The 17,421-nt window shown below is 42.2% G+C and overlaps 1 protein-coding gene across 1 annotated transcript in view; it reads left to right on the forward strand.

The window, feature by feature from the left end:
* lrrc75a (leucine rich repeat containing 75A) overlaps positions 1–17,421 on the forward strand; it is an 86,662-nt gene extending 69,241 nt beyond the window's left edge. The window contains exons 4-5 of the mRNA XM_061918818.1: positions 10,739–11,012; positions 15,212–17,421. Coding sequence (XP_061774802.1) covers positions 10,739–11,012; positions 15,212–15,799 — 862 coding nt within the window. The 3' untranslated portion in view covers positions 15,800–17,421. The remainder of the gene's footprint in view (positions 1–10,738; positions 11,013–15,211) is intronic.

The following is a 17,421-nucleotide window of genomic DNA, read 5'->3' on the forward strand; positions in this document are numbered from 1 at the left end:
TAAATGGTTGTGAAAATGTGTGTAAATAGTCCTTGATGTCCTTGAAATTCCTATTTAAGTTTCTACTATTAAAATGGATAATTGATAATTTGCCTTTAGTAATAATATTCTGGTTGTACTGTTCATTGGTATAGTAGCAGCAGTTCTCATTGATATTGAGGAGGAAATTATTGTCCGGGTCTATATCCTGTTCCATGTCTTGTAGGTGGTGCTCAGTGTATTGGGATGCTTTCAACTGTACATTGTCATATTCATTTATCAACTGAATGATGTGGCTCGTGTCATGGGTTGCATCTTGCGTATTGTCAATGTGTGTCATGATTGTGTTTAGTCGCTTTTACCTTACAGTCCAGTTCAAACGTCATATTCGTTCAGATCTTCCATGTTTCTAATCACCAGCACTTTGGCGTTCTCCGGAGTACCGTTGAGTTTGATGAATACTTTACAGTTCGCTGTCCAAGTTTGTAGAATTTTCTTCTCTCTCCTCATTTGGCGTGCTTTTCGAGCTATATCAGCATTTCGTTTGGTCAAATGGTCGTTCATGTAAACGTTTGTTCCTTTTAGCTTCCTTCCCTGTTTTAGCAACGCGATCTTGTGCTTCCTGTTTACAAATCTCAGGATAACGCTCGGCTTGTCGTTTGTCCCTCTCCTGGGCAAAAGGTGACATGCTTCGATGCTGTTACAGTCCAGTTGTATATCCTTGGACTGCATGAAGACCGCTACCTGTCGCTCAATTGAAATGACATCCAACTCCGCCGGCTCCCCTCCATTTGCTGGGGTTACAGCTCGTGCATAAGACCGGGGTTTGATGCTAAGTCCGGTGATGATCACGTCATTGATCCGTGTATACTGCTCAAAATCAGCAACTCTGTTCTCCAGAATTGCAATTTTCTTGTCTTTCTCCAAATTGTCAGCTCTTATCTGATCCAGTTGCACAACAAGGGCCATGATTGTTTTCTGCTGCTCCTTGATTGTAGCAACTTCCTCGATCAGAGTATCGATCGCCTTTTTAAGTTCACTATAATCAGCCTTGGGCGCCATCTCGTCTAATTGTTTGGTTGTCAAATGTTAGAGTTGTATTATTAAATAGAGGTCGGTGTCTAGCAGGACCGATAATCAGCATTTCCGTTTTTTTGGCGTTGAGTTGCAAAAAGTTAGCGGACATCCATTGTTTAATTTCATTAAGACACGCCTCCAGCTGACTACAATCCGGCGTGTTGGTCAGCTTTAGGGGCATGTAGAGTTGGGTGTCATCAGCATAACAGTGAAAGCTAACACCGTATTTGCGTATGATGTCACCTAGCGGCAGCATGTAGATGCTGAAGAGTGCAGGGCCAAGGACCGAACCCTGAGGAACTCCACACGTTACCTTAACGTAGTCCGAGGTCACATTGTTATGGGAGACGCACTGCATCCTATCAGTAAGATAAGAGTTAAACCAAGACAGGGTTAAGTCTGACATACCAATTCGTGTTTTGATACGTTCTAATAAAATATTATGATCGACGGTATCGAAAGCAGCGCTAAGATCGAGGAGCAGCAACATTGATGACGCATCAGAATCCATCGTTAGCAATAGATCATTAGTCATTTTTGCGAGGGCTGTCTACGTAGAGTGATTTGCCCTGAAACCGGATTGAAAGGTTTCACATAGAATGTTAGACGCTAAGTGTTCATTTAAATGCTCCGCAACAATTTTTTCGAGGATTTTTGAAATAAAGGGAAGGTGAGACATTGGTCGGTAGCTTACCATGAGGTCAGGATCGAGGTTAGGTCTTTTAAGAAGAGGATGAATAACCGCTTTTTTGAATGCTAGGGGAACAGTGCCCGAGGAAAGTGATAAGTTTATAATATTTAGCACTGATGGACCTAATAATACAAAGGGCTCCTTGATAAGTTTCCCAGGAAGAGGGTCAAGTAAACACGTTGTTTGTTTTATTCCGTTTACACGTTGTAACAATTCCTCTAATGTTATTTCCTCAAAACGAGAGAAACTATTTTGGAGGGCAGTATCCGCCGTATATACCATCGTATCTGTGTTAATAGAACCCAGTTGTAGCTGGGACGCATTGTCTTTAATCTCCTTTCTAATGACTTCAATTTTCTTATTAAAGAATTGCATAAAGTCATCAGCTGAGTGGGTGGAGCTACTGGAAGGGGTCCCTTGTTGGGTTAGCGATGCTACCGTACTAAACAAAAATTTAGGATCATTTTTATTACGGTGGATGAGATTTGAGTAATATTTAGCTTTAGCTAAGGTAAGCATGCGTTTATAAGTTATTAAACTATCACTCCATGCTTGATGGTGCACCACAAGTTTAGTCGTGCGCCATTTGCGTTCCAGCTTTCTACATAATAATTTCTGAGCTCTAGTTTCTTCTGTAAACCACGGGGTACGCTTTTTTGGAGCCTTTTTTAACTTTAGCGGTGCTATGTTATCAATGGTTTCGCGCAGGGCGTCGTCATAGTTGTTAGTGAGGTTATCAATAGAGCCCACATACTTTGGGAATGGTGCCATTACCGAGGGCAGTAGGTCAGCAAGAGTTGTCGTTGTTGCCGTATTAATGTTGCGGCTGCTATAGCAGGTATTATTATTATTAGTTTGACGAACATGCGTCTGAACCTCGAATTTTATAAGGTAATGATCGGACAATACTTTATGTAACCTACATTTTAACAGTAGATTTACCTGCTACTTCTGCTTATAGTTTTCAACAGAGAAATAATTCAATATTATTATCAAAAATAAAATGCAACCAATGTTTAGGTTGATTTGGCAGTAGATTTACCTGCTACTTTATATTAAGTCCGCCGTTATTAAAGCCAATGTTTTTATATTATCAATAAAATAAATGCATTAACTTTTAAAATAATTTTATATCAATACATATATTTTGGAAGACCACCTGGCAAACACACATCGATAATCTTGAATTTTAGGAATATGAATCGATCTATTGATCGATGGTTACACCCCGAGTCGTAACATTAATTCTCATTTGGAGCGCAGGAATGCAATGCTTTTAAAGGAAACAGGCCTCATTCAGAACACACTACATTGATTTTTAATTTATATAAATTCAATATATATTGTTTGGATATGTTAATTAATTCACAAATTTATTTTAATCCAACGCATAATGTAAACATCTGTCTGTTCATTAATTTTAGCACATATTGCACATATCAGCTTGTCCATTCACACAAATGCATAATATAAATATACATGGAGTATGTCTCTCCATTCACCTAAACCGGGGGTTGGCAACCTTTACCACCCAAAGAGCCATTTTGACCCGTTTCACAAAATAAAGAAAACAGTGGGAGCCACAAAATTCTTTTGAAATTTAAAATGAAATGACACTGCATTCAGAGTTTTATTTTTGCTTTGTGCTATGTATTAACCAGGGATCTCAATCATGCGGCCCACACCTTATTATGAAAATTTTATGTTAATGCGTCCCGCGAGTTTTAAATTAATGCCGCTTGACAACATCATACTTGCCAACCCTCCCAAACTTTCCGGGAGACCCCCGAGTTTCAGAACTACTATTCTCGCGAATGTTTGCTGATTTTCGCCCTAAAAGTAACAATACAGGCGTGCTGTGTAGGCGCTGCCTTTGCCGCCCTCTACAACATGTACAAATATCTAGCACAGCCCAGCCACGTGTCGTATGTGTCTTCTACAGACACACTCAGAAGATTGCAACGCATACTTGTTCAACAGCCATACAAGTTACACTGAGAGTTGTGATATAAACAACTTTAACACTCTTACTAATATGCGCCACACTGTGAACCCACACCAAACAAGAATGACAAACACATTTCTGGAGAACATCTTCGCTGTAATACAACATAAATACAACAAAAATATACCCAGAATCCCATGCATCCCTAACTCTTCCGGTCTACATTATACACCCCCGATAGCACCCCCCCCCCCTCCGGCGTCGGTTGAGGTGGGTGGGGTTTGGTGTTAGCGGGGGTGTATAATGTAGCCCGGAATAGTCAGGGATGCGTGGGATTCTGGGTATTTGTTCTGTTGTGTTTATGTTGTGTTACAATGCGGGTTTTCTCCATAAGTGTGTTTGTCCTTCTTGTTTGGTGTGGGTTCACAGTGTGGCGCACATATTAGTAAGAGTGTTAAAGTTGTTTATATCACAACTCTCAGTGTAACCTGTATGGCTGTTGACCAAGTCAAGTATGCCTTGCAGTCACTTTAGTGTATCAGCAAAGGCTGCATACTACGTGTGACCGACTGGCACGCAGTGCAGCGTTGTGCAATAGCAGGCGTGATGACACGTTTTAGAGGACTGTTAAGGCATTGCCATCAAGGCACGACCTCAATATTATCGACTAAGTGAAAATCGGAGAATGTTGGCCCCGGGTAATCTCCGGGAGAGGTATTAAACTCTGGAAGTCTCTCGGGATAATTGGGGGTGCCGGCAATTATGCAGCTGAGCCACAATGGAGCGACCAAAGAGCCGCATGCGGCTCCGGAGCCGCGGGTTGCCGACTCCTGACCTAAACGAATAATGTCCTTCCATTCACACAAAGACATAACGTAAATATCTGTCTGTCCATTCACACAAAACACATAACGTAAATATCTCTGTCTATTTACATAAACACTTAATTCAAATAATTGCCAGTCCATTCACATGAAAAATGTAAGCATCTGGTTGTCCATTTAGAAAAACAGAAACACATAATAAGGTCATTAAAGTACTCCAAGAACATCACAGGACTTCAGCAAAGGCCCTCTCCATCCGAGAGGAGGATGTACGCCGGCAGTTCTTGAAGCTGAACACGCGGAAGGCCTCCGGGCCGGATGGTGTTTCCCCCTCCACCTTGAGACACTGTGCGGATCAGCTGGTTTCCTGTCTCCACTGACATTTTTACCACCTCTCTGGAGCTATGCCGCGTGCCGTCGAACTTCAAGACCTCCAACATCGTCCCTGACCCCAAGAAAGCACGGATCACAGGACTTAATGACTACAGGCCGGTGGCGCTGATGTCTGTGGTCATGACGTCCTTTGAGCGCTTCGTTCTGCCCCACCTCAAGGACATCACCGCCCCCCTCCTGGACCCACTGCAGTTCGCCTACCGAGCCAACAGGTCTGTGGAGGATGCAGTGAACCTGGCCCTCCACTTCATCCTGGAGCATTTGGACTCCCCAGGAACCTACGCTAGGATCCTATTTGCGGACTTCAGCTCTGCCTTTAACACCATCCTCCCTGGACTGCTGCAAGACAAGCTCTACTAGCTCAGCTTGCCCGACTTCCTCTGCAGTTGGATCAATGACTTCCTGACAAACAAAAGACAGCACATGCCGCTGGGGAAGAGTGTCTCGGACAGTCGAACCAGGAACACTGGTACTCCTCAGGGCTGTGTACTTTCCCCCTGGCTTTTCTCCCTGTACACAAACTGCTGCACCTCCAGTCATCAGTCGGTAAAGCTGCTCAAGTGTGCGGACGACACTACTCTCATTGGGCTCATCTCGGATGGCGATGAGTCCGCCTACCGGAGAAAGGTGGACCGGCTGGCGTCCTGGTGCAGCCTCAACAACCTGGAGCTGAACGCCCAGAAAAGAGTGGAAATGATCTTGGACTTCAGGAAAGTCAAAGCCCCACCATCCCCCATCACCCTGATTGACTCTCCCACCCCCATCTCCATTGTGGACTCCATCCGTTTCTCTGGCACCACCATCACCCAGGACCTCAAGTGGGAGCCGACATTCAGCTCCCTCATCAAGAAGGCCCAGAAGAGGATATACTTCCTGAGGCAGCTGAAAAAACTGAAGGTGCCGACCGAGATGCTGGTGCAGTTCTACTCAGCCATCATCTCATCCTCACCTCCTCCACCACTGTGTGGTACCCCAGCGCCACAGTCAGGGACAAGCATCGACTGCAGCGCATGGTATGTGCTGCTGAGAAGGTGACTGGCCGCAAACTCCCACGCCTCCAGGACCTGTTCTCCTCCAGGACCAGGAGGTGTGTGGCTCGGATCACAGCTGACTCTTCTCACCCTGGACACAAACTATTCTCCTCTCTCCCCTCAGGCAGGAGACTACAGTCCATCCAGACCCACACCTCCCGCCACCTGAACAGTTTTTCCCCTCGGCCATCAGGCACATGAACAATAACAAGATCTGATAGCTCAGTTACAGCTCATGTTATTCTATTCTGTGTTATATGTCTTTTATGTTGCACGATTTCGCCAAGAAAAATCCCTAGTTTGTGAACCCATTCTCAAACAATGGCAATAAAACTCTTTTGATTCTGATTCTGATAAAAAAAAAAATCTCTGTCCATTCACACAATCACATAAAGAAAACAAATGTATGTCCATACACTCAAACATATAATCTAGATATATGTCTCTCTATTCACACAAACCATAATGTACAGTAAATACGTTCATCCATTCACACAAATACATGCTGTATGTCGACATCGACTTAAGCAAGCACTTTTTTAGTAATAAGATCAGCTCTGGGACAAGTATAAGGACGAGCTGGTCATTATAGACTTGTTGTCGACATAAGTTGGACCAACTTAAACGGTATAATAAATATGTTTACCTTTGCCAGGAGGTTATGTAATCATTGCTGTTGGTTTGTTTGTCTGTCAGTCAGTTTGTTATGAAAATTCCATATCAGGGTTATTGTCACTAAAATTATCCCGGTGGTCATTATTGGAACGACATTGTTGAATGTTCTCAAAATATACCCTTACACACTTATAGCCAAGTTTTATTTTCAAAATAGAATACAATAAATAAATAGCCACACAATATACATACTCTCTTGGCAGAAAAAATATGTTACTGTATATAATAGTATAATTCTGGCTTCTTAGGAGACATAATATTTTTATTTTATTATCTAAATATGTTTATCTTCTGTTTTAATTTGTAAAAGTTTTAGGGTGTTTTTAATGATACATTAAAAAAAATGTCAGTTTTTATATGACATCACGTAAATTAACTTCATGTTGCAGATTCCTTCAAGTGTCGATCGATTGCTCTGTTTTAAAAGACAACAGCTTGTAGGTTAAATGTGTACAATTGAATATCTCTGTTGCTCAGACAGCAATATGTTTATACAAGTTTAAATTTGGGAATGTTTTTTAGTGTCTCCTATATTTATGGCAGCATTCAAGCTAGCTCGCTCTAACTTGCTTCCCCAATAAATGAGCTGTCATCATTATAAATTTAAAACGGTAATAATAACCGTGGGGAGTTTTACCACTGTTTATCATTACACCATCCATACATCCATTTTCTACCGCTTGTCCCTTTTGGGGTCGTGGGGGGTGCTGGAGCCTATCTCAGCTGCATTAGATAGATAGATAATACTTTATTGATTCCTTCAGGAGAGTTCCCTCAGGAAAATTACAATTCCAGCAGCAGTGTACAGAGTTGAGATCAATTTAAAAAAGTAAAAAGGAAATATTGGGGGTTTAAATGGAAACAAAATAGAGAAATATTAAAATAAGAATAAAAATCAAAAGCAACAATGGGAATAAAAATATAACAGTAAAATAAGAATATAACAAGAGAAACTAGGCAGTAGTGACCATGTTATGAAAAACCTATTGCACTGTTATTGTTTTGCATCCCCTGTCATCCTAGTACCCCCCGCCCCCCTCCCCAGAGAGGAGTTGTGCAGTCTAATAGCGTGTGGGACAAAGGAGTTTTTGAGTCTATTAGTCCTGCACTTGGGATGAAGCAGTCTAGCACTGAACAGGCTCCACTGGCTATTGATAACTGTATTATACCGTTTATCGATCATCTCTATGAGCTAGCAAGTAAGATTTTATTAGATTTTGGGCCTGATACATTTCTGTCATGTTAACCTACTAACCCCAAAACCGGTGAAGTTGGCACGTTGTGTAATTTGTAAATAAAAACAGAATACAAGGATTTGCCAATCCTTTTAAACTTATATTCAATTGAACAGACAAGACATTTAATGTTTGAACTGAGAAAGTTTTTTTTTTTTTCAAATCATTAACTTGAAATTTATGGCAGCAACACATTGCAAATAACTTGGCACAGACGCATTTTTACCACTGGGTTTCACGGCCTTTCCTTTTAACAACACTCAGTTTGGTAACTGAAGAGAGCAATTTTTTAAGCTTTGCAGATGGAATTATTTCCCATTCTTGCTTGATGTACAGCTTAAGTTGTTCAACAGTCCAGGGTCTCCGTTGTGGTCTTTTAAGTTTCATATTGCGCCACACCTTTTCAATGGAGACAGGTCTAGACTACAGGCAGGCCAGTCTAGTACCTGCACTCTTTTACTATGAAACCACGCTGTTGTAACACGTGGCTTGGCATTGTCTTGCTGAAATAAGCAGGAGCGTCCATGATAACGTTGCTTGGATGGCAACATCAATAGGTTGCTCCAAAACCTGTATGTACCTTTCAGCATTAATGGAGCCGTCAAAGATGTGTAAGTTACCCATGCCTTCTAAGTTACCCATGCCTTGGGCACTAATACACCCCCATACCATCACAGATGCTGGCTTTTGAACTTTGCGCCTAGAATAGTCCGGATGGTTCTTTATCTCTTTGTGTAGGAGGACATGACGTCCACAGTTTCAATAAACAATTTGAAATGTGGACTGCTCAGACCCGGCGATGAGGTGGCGACTTGTCCAGGGTGTACACCGCCTTCCACCCGATTGTAGCTGAGATAGGCACCAGCGGACCCCGCCTACCACCAAAAGGGAAAAAGCGGGAGAAAATGGATGGATGTACTCCTCAGACCGCAGAACACTTTTACACTTTGCGTCCGTTCATCTTAGATGAGCTCGGGCCCAGCGAATCCTGCTGCATTTCTGGGTGTTGTTGATAAATGGCTTTTGCTTTGCATAGTAGAGTTTTAACTTGCACTTACAGATGTAGCGACAAACTGTAGTTCTGACAGTGGTTTTCTGAAGTGTTCTTCAGCCCATGTGGTGATATCCTTTACACACTGATGTCGGTTTTTGATGCAGTACCACCTGAGGGATCGAAGGTCTGTAATATCATCGCTCACGTGTAGTGATTTCTCCAGATTCTCTGAACCTTTTGATGGTATTGCGGACCGTAGATGGTAAAATCCCTAAGATCCTTGCAATAGCTGGTTGAGAAATGTTGTTCTTAAACTGTTTGACAGTTTGGTCACACATTTGTTCACAACGTTGTGACCCTCGTCCCATCCTTGTTTTTGAATGACTGAGCATTTCATGGAAGTTGCTTTTATACCCTAACCATGGCACCCACCTGTTCCCAATTAGCCTGTTCACCTGTGGGGTGTTCCAAATAAGTGTTTGATGAGCATTCCTCAACTTTGTCAGTCTTTCTTGCCACTTGTGCCAGCGTTTTTGTGGCATCAAATTCCAAATGAGCTAATATTTGCAAAAAAATAAATGTTTCCAGTTCGAACGTCCAGTATCTTGTCTTTGCAGTCTATTCAATTGAATGTAAGTTGAAAAGGATTTGCAAATCATTGTATTCTGTTTTTATTTCCGATTTACACAAAGTGCCAACTTCACTGGTTTTGGGGTTTGTACATTTACGTTATGAAATTCATCTTCTGTGTGTGTGTATAAGATAGTAGCCCTGTAGACACAAAGGTTGTGGGGACTGACAAAAGGTTCACTCTGTTTCTTTCATTCCACTATAGATAGCTCACTTTTTTATGAGCACATTTTAATGAAACTTACAGTAAATATTCGAAATGGGATAAGGAGCTGCGATAAGCTCCAGCGTCCCCCGCAACCCTGAAGGGAACAAGTGGTAAAAAATGGATGGATGGATAAGGAACACCTGCTTACATGTTGGGGATGATTGATTTTTTTGAGTGCTACTTGGTGTTGGCCTTTTAATGTACTGTGCTTTTAATGCGTGTACTTAAGAGTAGCTCTACTCTTTTCCTTTAGATCATACTGTAAATAATATATATATATTCCATATCCAGTTGCCCCAGTGCCCATTCAGATTTTGCTTACAGACATATTTATATATATATATATATATATATATATGTATATATATGTGTGTGTGTGTGTGTATATCTTTTAAGTGTGATGATGTCACGATAACTATGGGAGAATACATTTTTAGACAATATAATTGGCCAGAGTGACTAGGAGACGCTGAGAGTAACAAGCGGTAGAAAATGGAATAAAAAGGACAGATTTAAAAAAACCACGCCCCCTCCACATATACATTTACAGTACATGTACAGTCAAAAGGAACATATGCATTATACAGTCTGATGGCTGCCGGTTTGAAGGACCTCCTGTGTCGTTTCGTGTTGCATTTTGGGAGTCTGAGCCTTCCACTGAGCGTGCTCATTCTCTCCACCAGGTCCGAGTGTAGTGGGTGGGATTTGTTGTCCATAATGGCTAGGAATTTTGCTAGACTTCTCCTCTCTGACACCACCGCCAAAGAGTCTAGCTCCACTCCCACCACGTTACTGGCCGTTACGCCCAGGTAGCCCAGTTAACTGCATTTTTTTATGCTATTTTGCAAGACCCATGTCAGGTGACCTCAAATTTGACACCTCACTGGCTGGTTCTGAGACAGGATTGATTGTGTTAGAAGTGAGTTAAGCAGCAAACTTTTTGACACTTAATTTTTCAGCACTGAATTTTTATGCAATCAATTTTTCTTCAGCACTAACATTATGTTGTTGGTTTACCTAGGAACATGCAATCACTCATCTTATGTGTGTTTCTAGTCTAAAGGCAGCGTTGACCACCCCTCCGTCCAGCGGGGCGTTGGATCTGTCTGGCATCCCTCTGGCTGCTCGTGACATGGAGCGTCTATGTGCACATTTACAACACCATTCTTCCACCGTGGTCAGCTTGGAGCTGGGGTTTACCGAGCTGACCGATGAGGCCTTCCTCCTCCTCCTGCCCACTCTCGCCGCCCTGCCTCGGCTGGAGACGCTGGCACTGAATGGAAACAGGCTGACCAGGACTATTCTCAAGGAGCTAACGGATGCCCTAAAGGTCATTGTATTGTCGTCACATCAAGTCTTCATATACTAACCGAGATTGTTATACTCCTCTAATAATTTGTGCTGGATCCTCACCAGCCTTTGTCTTTTTGTTGTCCAGTTGTTGTATCTTGTTTTCTTACATTTCTAAGTATCATTTGCAAATATGCAGTTATTTTACTTTGGGTTAGGTGTATTGTGTAATATACTTTAAAGGCCTTCTGAAATGAGATTTTCTTATTTAAACGGGGATAGCAGGTCCATTCTATGTGTCATACTTGATCATTTCACGATATTGTCATAATTTTGCTGAAAGGATTTAGTTGAACGATAAAGTTCGCAACTGTCCGTGTTAAGAGAAAAGGCCTGCCTCTACCGGAAGTCGCAGATGATGACGTCGCAAGTGTGGGGGCTCCTAACATATTCACATTGTTTTTAATGGGAGCCTCCAACAAAAAGTGCTATTCGGACCGAGAAAACGACAATTTCCCCATTAATTTGAGCGAGGATGAAAGATTCGTGTTTGAGGATATTGATAGCGACGGACTAGAAATAAATAAATAAACGAGTTAAAAAAAACAAAAAAGTGATTGCATTGGGACAGATTTCGATGTTTTTAAAAACATTTACTAGGATAATTCTGGGAAATCCCTTATCTTTCTATTGTGTTGCTAGTGTTTTAGTGAATCTAATAGTACCTGATAGTCGGAAGGGTGTGTCCACGGGTGTGTTGACGCGTAGTGTCTCAGGGGAGTCGACCGCAGCTTTATGGATGGCACAAGCTCAGCTTTTCTCCGGTAAGAACTGACTTTTTAACCACAAATTTCTCACCGAAACCTGCTGGTTGACATTCGGTTGGGATTCATGTTGGCTTGACCGCGCTCTGATCCGTAGGAAAGTTTCAGCTCCGGGAATTTTAAACAAGGAATCACCGTGTGTTTGTGTGGCTAAAGGCTAAAGCTTCCCAACTCCATCTTTCTACTGTGACTTCTCCAATATTAATTGAACAAATTGCAAAATATTCAGCAACACAGATGTCCAAAATACTGTGTAATTATGCCGTTAAAGCAGATGACATTTAGCTGTGTGTGTGGATAGCGCTCATACTTCCTAAAAACGCATGACGTCTTGCGTACATGTCATCATTACGCGACGTTTTGAAGACGAAACTCCCGGGAAATTTAAAATTGTAATTTAGTAAACTAAACACCCTTGTTATTCATGCTGATGATCCATGCTGCTCTTTTTTATGCTCTTTTCCCGTTCCAAGTAAGTTTTCTTTATTCATGCCATAGTTTGCAATTTTTGTTTTATGTCCATAGTTTTGCCTTTGAGGTAGATTTTTGTTTTCATAGCCAAGGTTTGTACCTCAGCTGAGAGCGCCTTTTGTTTATACCCTTTGTTTTTGTAGTACTTTCGAGTTAATATTGAAAGATGTCGTTACCTTCACGCCATGTCCGATCCAGTCGCTTTGCACCACGGGAAAACAAACCGCACCATAGTCCAATTCTTGACACTGGGGATGTGTACCCAAATCGGTACTTGTATAGCTAACAGAATACAGTCGGTACTACCGGGTAACGATTTACTGTATTTTCCGGACTATAGAGCTCACCCGTATTCAAGCCGCACCCACAACATTTAACGGAAGAAGAATATTGTCCCATATATTAGCCACATCGGACTATAAGCCGCATATACAGTTTAAACGTACGTTGCAAAATTAGTTTTTTACACAAAAGATTCTGTGAATGTTTACTTTACCCTAATTGTCTCAAAACGATACCTGTAAACTGCTGGTCGAATAAAACAGAAGTCATCATCATGAACTGACTTGATGCGGGGGCTAACTCTCCAGTCAGCTAAACAGACTAAATAACTCCACGGTGACGTTTTGGTGAATTTACTGCGGAATTTGTGTAACTGAAACAATACAAAAAGAATGCCCTTGTAAGTTAGTAATACTAATGTAGAGACTAATAACTGTGTTAGCATATTAGCTATTGCCAACAATGCAAGCATCATTACATCAAATATGCATGAAGACACTCCAACAAACTTACAAACGTCACTTGGAGTGATGAATCAAGAATCCACACGAGTAGAAACACTATGTACGGATAGATGACTGAACGGCACTCCAGTTGAAAAAAAATAAAAGCGCTACCGTTAAATGAAAGGACACCGCAGCACCTGCAATGAGAAACTCGTCCAAAAGATGCCGCCTTAGCACAAACAGTAAAACATTTTCTCAATCTATTTGCTTGTTTGGGTTTTTTTTTATGATGGCCGTCAGCGAAGAAACCTCCATAAATTAGCCGCACGGTCTTATAGGCCACAAGGTTCAAAGGATAGGGAAAAAGTAGCGGTTTATAGTCCGGAACTTGCGGTATGTAAAATGTAACGGTGCCATCACATCTCAATGCAGAATCTGCACATGGCCAGGAAATAAACCGTCAAGTTTACTCAGCTGCACTGCTTTCAGGTAATGTTACAGTTTTCAATGCCAACAAAGCAAGAAGACGCTCAAACGTACAGTAGGGCTCCATTTTTCAAAATGCACTAGCTTGATGCTAATTTACATTGGGCTTGCAAAAGACATGATTAGCATTAGCGATTTTACCAAATCTGGTAATCAAAACTACAACTAAGATGTACTTTACAATCATATGTGTTAATAGTTACCATACTTATAGTTGAATCACTTTGTAGGGCTCAACAAAAGAAAAGATTTGGACATTCTCCTTAATGGTAAAAACTACTTCCCGGTTATGGCAACACACTGCAGAAATCAGTTCAATTGGTTTATTGAACTTGTGTATGCTACTCTAAGTGTCTGGTGCAAGACGATGTGTAGAATTAACCATGTGAATTTTACCAGAGTTTGTTGTATGTGCGTGTTGGATGAATCCTTTGCAAGACCAAAGGGGTTAGGCAAGAAGGCAGTCCGTGGGCAGACAAGCGGTCGGGGGCCGGAGAGAAGCAACAAGGTCTGTGTCCAAGCAGAGGTCGAGGATCGAGGGAGGGAGTCCTGAATCCAGTGGGAAGTCGAGGCACACAACTCGATCACGGGAGACAGGGGAAGCACTGCGGGAAACACAAAGGACATAAGACACGGGAACAGGGAAGGCACAGAGAGAGATCAAGTACACAGGAGGGAAGCCAGAAAAAGGATGCTTACTAGGGGAGTGAAACACGTTCCGGCAGGGATCTTCGAGTCAGATGGTCTTTATGCCGTCTGTCTTCATTATTCCCAGGTGCGCTGATTAAGGGTTGCCTGCAGCCTTGCAGGCGCGTAGCCGCGATGCGTGCAGAGTGAGCGAGGGCGTGCCGGCAAATCTTGCTGCAGATGACATGCGGGATTGTGCATGCGCCGTGACAGTGGTCTAGTCTACTGTATCCACGATTGACATCTAATGTACTGGAATCGCACCTGCATGCAAAGTCTACTATATAGTACAGTACAGTACTTGCAAATGAGACACAAAAGTGTAAAAAAAGCATGATAACTGTACATCACGGCCCAGTGTTTAATGTTTAAATGTTAAGCAAAAAAAAAAAAAATCACACCTGTGAACACACACAAAAGTATTTTAAAAATGTAAGAATCGATTCAAATGGGATTTAGATACATACTTATTACACACCAAATGGTTGCAACGTATATCTTAGTTTAGTTTTTGTTTACCATATTTGGAGGTTTTGAAATCGCCCTGTCAAATCGCTAATGCTATACTTTTGCATCTCTATGGCATATCCAATTAGCATCGAGCTAGCGCATTTTGAAAAGCGAAGCTTTACTTGTGAGCGCTTTCTATCCAGCATGCATGCTTTGTTGATTGCCTAGTGACAGTCCGCTATGAATACACCTGTTTGCCCGCCAAGTGCTTGAGCCGGTGGTGAATATGCAACTGGGCGTGCAACAAAACAGTTACATTTTACGTCAATCGATACCTGGTAGGAATTTGGACGGTAAATGCCGAAAATACCGAATTTGGTACGCACCCCTAACTATTTCAACACTATTTTCTATTATGAAAGTTTGTGAAATGTATCGGTGGAGGAGCAATTAATTGTGTGCGCTTGTTTGCCCCTAACGCGTTTGTATGTTTGTTTTGATTACCAGCCCAAGCCTTAGCTCACACATGCATGTTGGTGTCTTGCTTGTTTGGCTTGTTTGCAACAACTTTGTGACTGTATTTTTCTCCGCAGGACCCAAACAGTTTCCCAAGTGTTACATGGATTGACCTGGGCAACAATGTGGACATCTTCTCCCTGCCACAACCTTTCCTGGTCAGCCTGAGGAAGCGTTGCCCTAAGCAGGGTAACCTCCCCACCATCCTGGAGTTTGGAGAGAGTCAGGCCAGCGATCCTCCCGAGAGGCTGAGAGGAATGGGGGAAGACGAGGAGACTGACGACACCAACAGGACTGAGAGCATGGCTGACCTGCCTTCGGAGGTGGAAGAGGAGCTGGATGGCGAGCTGGAGATAGAGGAGATGATGGAGGAGCTGCTGGACTTTGACCGGGAGGTGCGGGGCAAGGAGGATGAAGACGAGAGCATGTGGACCGTGGAGGAGCAGAGGAAAGGGAGGAGCAGGACAGAGAAGGAAGATGTGCAGAAGAGCGAGAGGACGGGCCAAAAGGCAGTGATGGCAGTCGATGAGGACGACACACAAAGCCGCTCCTCTCAGTTGTCTTGCTCCAGCCAATCACAAAACTCCTCCGCTGCTGCTGAGCCAATGAGAGCACAGGAGGAGGGCTCTGATAATAGGACTGACAAAACACAGCACTTGACCTGAGTGCTGCTCGTTTTGCCTGTCTGCTTGAATTATCTCTCCTCCTGTACTGAGGCAAGACTTCAACCAGTCGGATTCAGCCAGCCGAACCAAGGTGACTAACTATTGGTGAATCAAAGGATGGCCATGTTGGTGCATAAAGAAACAACGTAATGATGCTCTTTGGTTTGGTAAAAAGCCTCTAAAAATGGCTGCGCAGTGGAACCCGCTTAAGTCGTTCACCTTTATGTCGACAAGCCCGTCCATGTGGAACGACTCTGAACGAGAAAGTGCCAGCTCCCACTGACGTCACTGCTGTCTAGTGACACATCATTAAAACAGCACGCTGACTTCCTGTTCAGCGCAAAGTAAGTTTCAAAATAAAAGGATGCCAATGTTAGCTTGGATTGTAACAAAATGCAGCATTCACCGTATTTCCTTGAATTGCCACCGGGGCACTAATTAATTTAAAACCTCTTCTCACTCCTGCGCTTACCAAACGCATGCGGTAAAAGTGAGCATGCGCTGATTATTTTAAAACCTCTTCTCACTCCGGCACTTACCAAATGTATGCAGTAGAAATTTGAGTGTGATGTAAGCTTGGACCTTAAATCCTACTGAATAGCTCTTAATCTTCTTCTCTTTATGCGATTTCAAAATACCGGTATTGAAATCAGCCTCCTCCATTTTGAAAATGAGGACAGGGGAAGTGTCACTCGTGACGTCACGAGTTTGACCAGGCAGTAATGCTAAGCATGCGCTAATTATTTTGGGAAGCGAGTTTGACCCAGCAGTAATTCAAGGCAGGCGCATACTATATGCCCTGCGGCAATTCAAGGAAATACGGTAATTATATTTTGCAGAAGACTTTACGCATGTATAAAAGCTCTATAGATGAAATTTCAGCAGCAGCTCTGTTGGAAAAGATTAAGAAATATCATATGAACACAGTAGATTAAAAATAATAATGAAAACCATCTAAACATACTTGTATAGGTCAAAAAGCCTTTTTGTATCGCTCATTCGCATTATCCTTGCAATTATCCAAGCTGTGCCTCGGCTTGGTTTCAATTTTGGTTATGTCGACTGCCACTTATGCGGACAGCCACTTATGTCAGCGTCAGTCAGTCCGAGAGAGAGGCATCGACATGAACGGGTTCCACTATAAGACCTTCAGGTGCCTGTAACATCTGTCAATAATGGTTAGGACTGTGGGTCTGTAAAAAGCAGAAGATGAGCATCAAATATAAACGCAAGCTATTTAAAAATGCCTTAGCCATAGGAGTGATGTTTAAAAAGCTTCCCGTGTTAATCAGATGCATTGGAATAGGCAGAGAGTAATGTCAATAGATTAGTAGGCACTAGCTAATTAATACATGTAATGAAAGGATTGTACTAAAGTGAGTCTCCATAGGAAATCAAGCATAATGGATGAAAAAATTAGAGTAAGTGATACATTTTTCAGGTATAAATCTTAACAAAATAAATGTGCGGGATAGACTATGAAATTCTAAACTCGTTGAATTTGCACATTTCGGGCCTGATCTACTAAAGGTTTGCGTGTATTATTTATACATACACAAAATAGCGAGCGGAATCAATATTGTGTTTTTGTCTTCATGTACTATATACAGTGGGGCAAAAAA

This window comes from Nerophis ophidion, linkage group LG13, assembly GCF_033978795.1.
Source record: "Nerophis ophidion isolate RoL-2023_Sa linkage group LG13, RoL_Noph_v1.0, whole genome shotgun sequence".
Classification (NCBI taxonomy): Eukaryota; Metazoa; Chordata; class Actinopteri; order Syngnathiformes; family Syngnathidae; genus Nerophis; species Nerophis ophidion.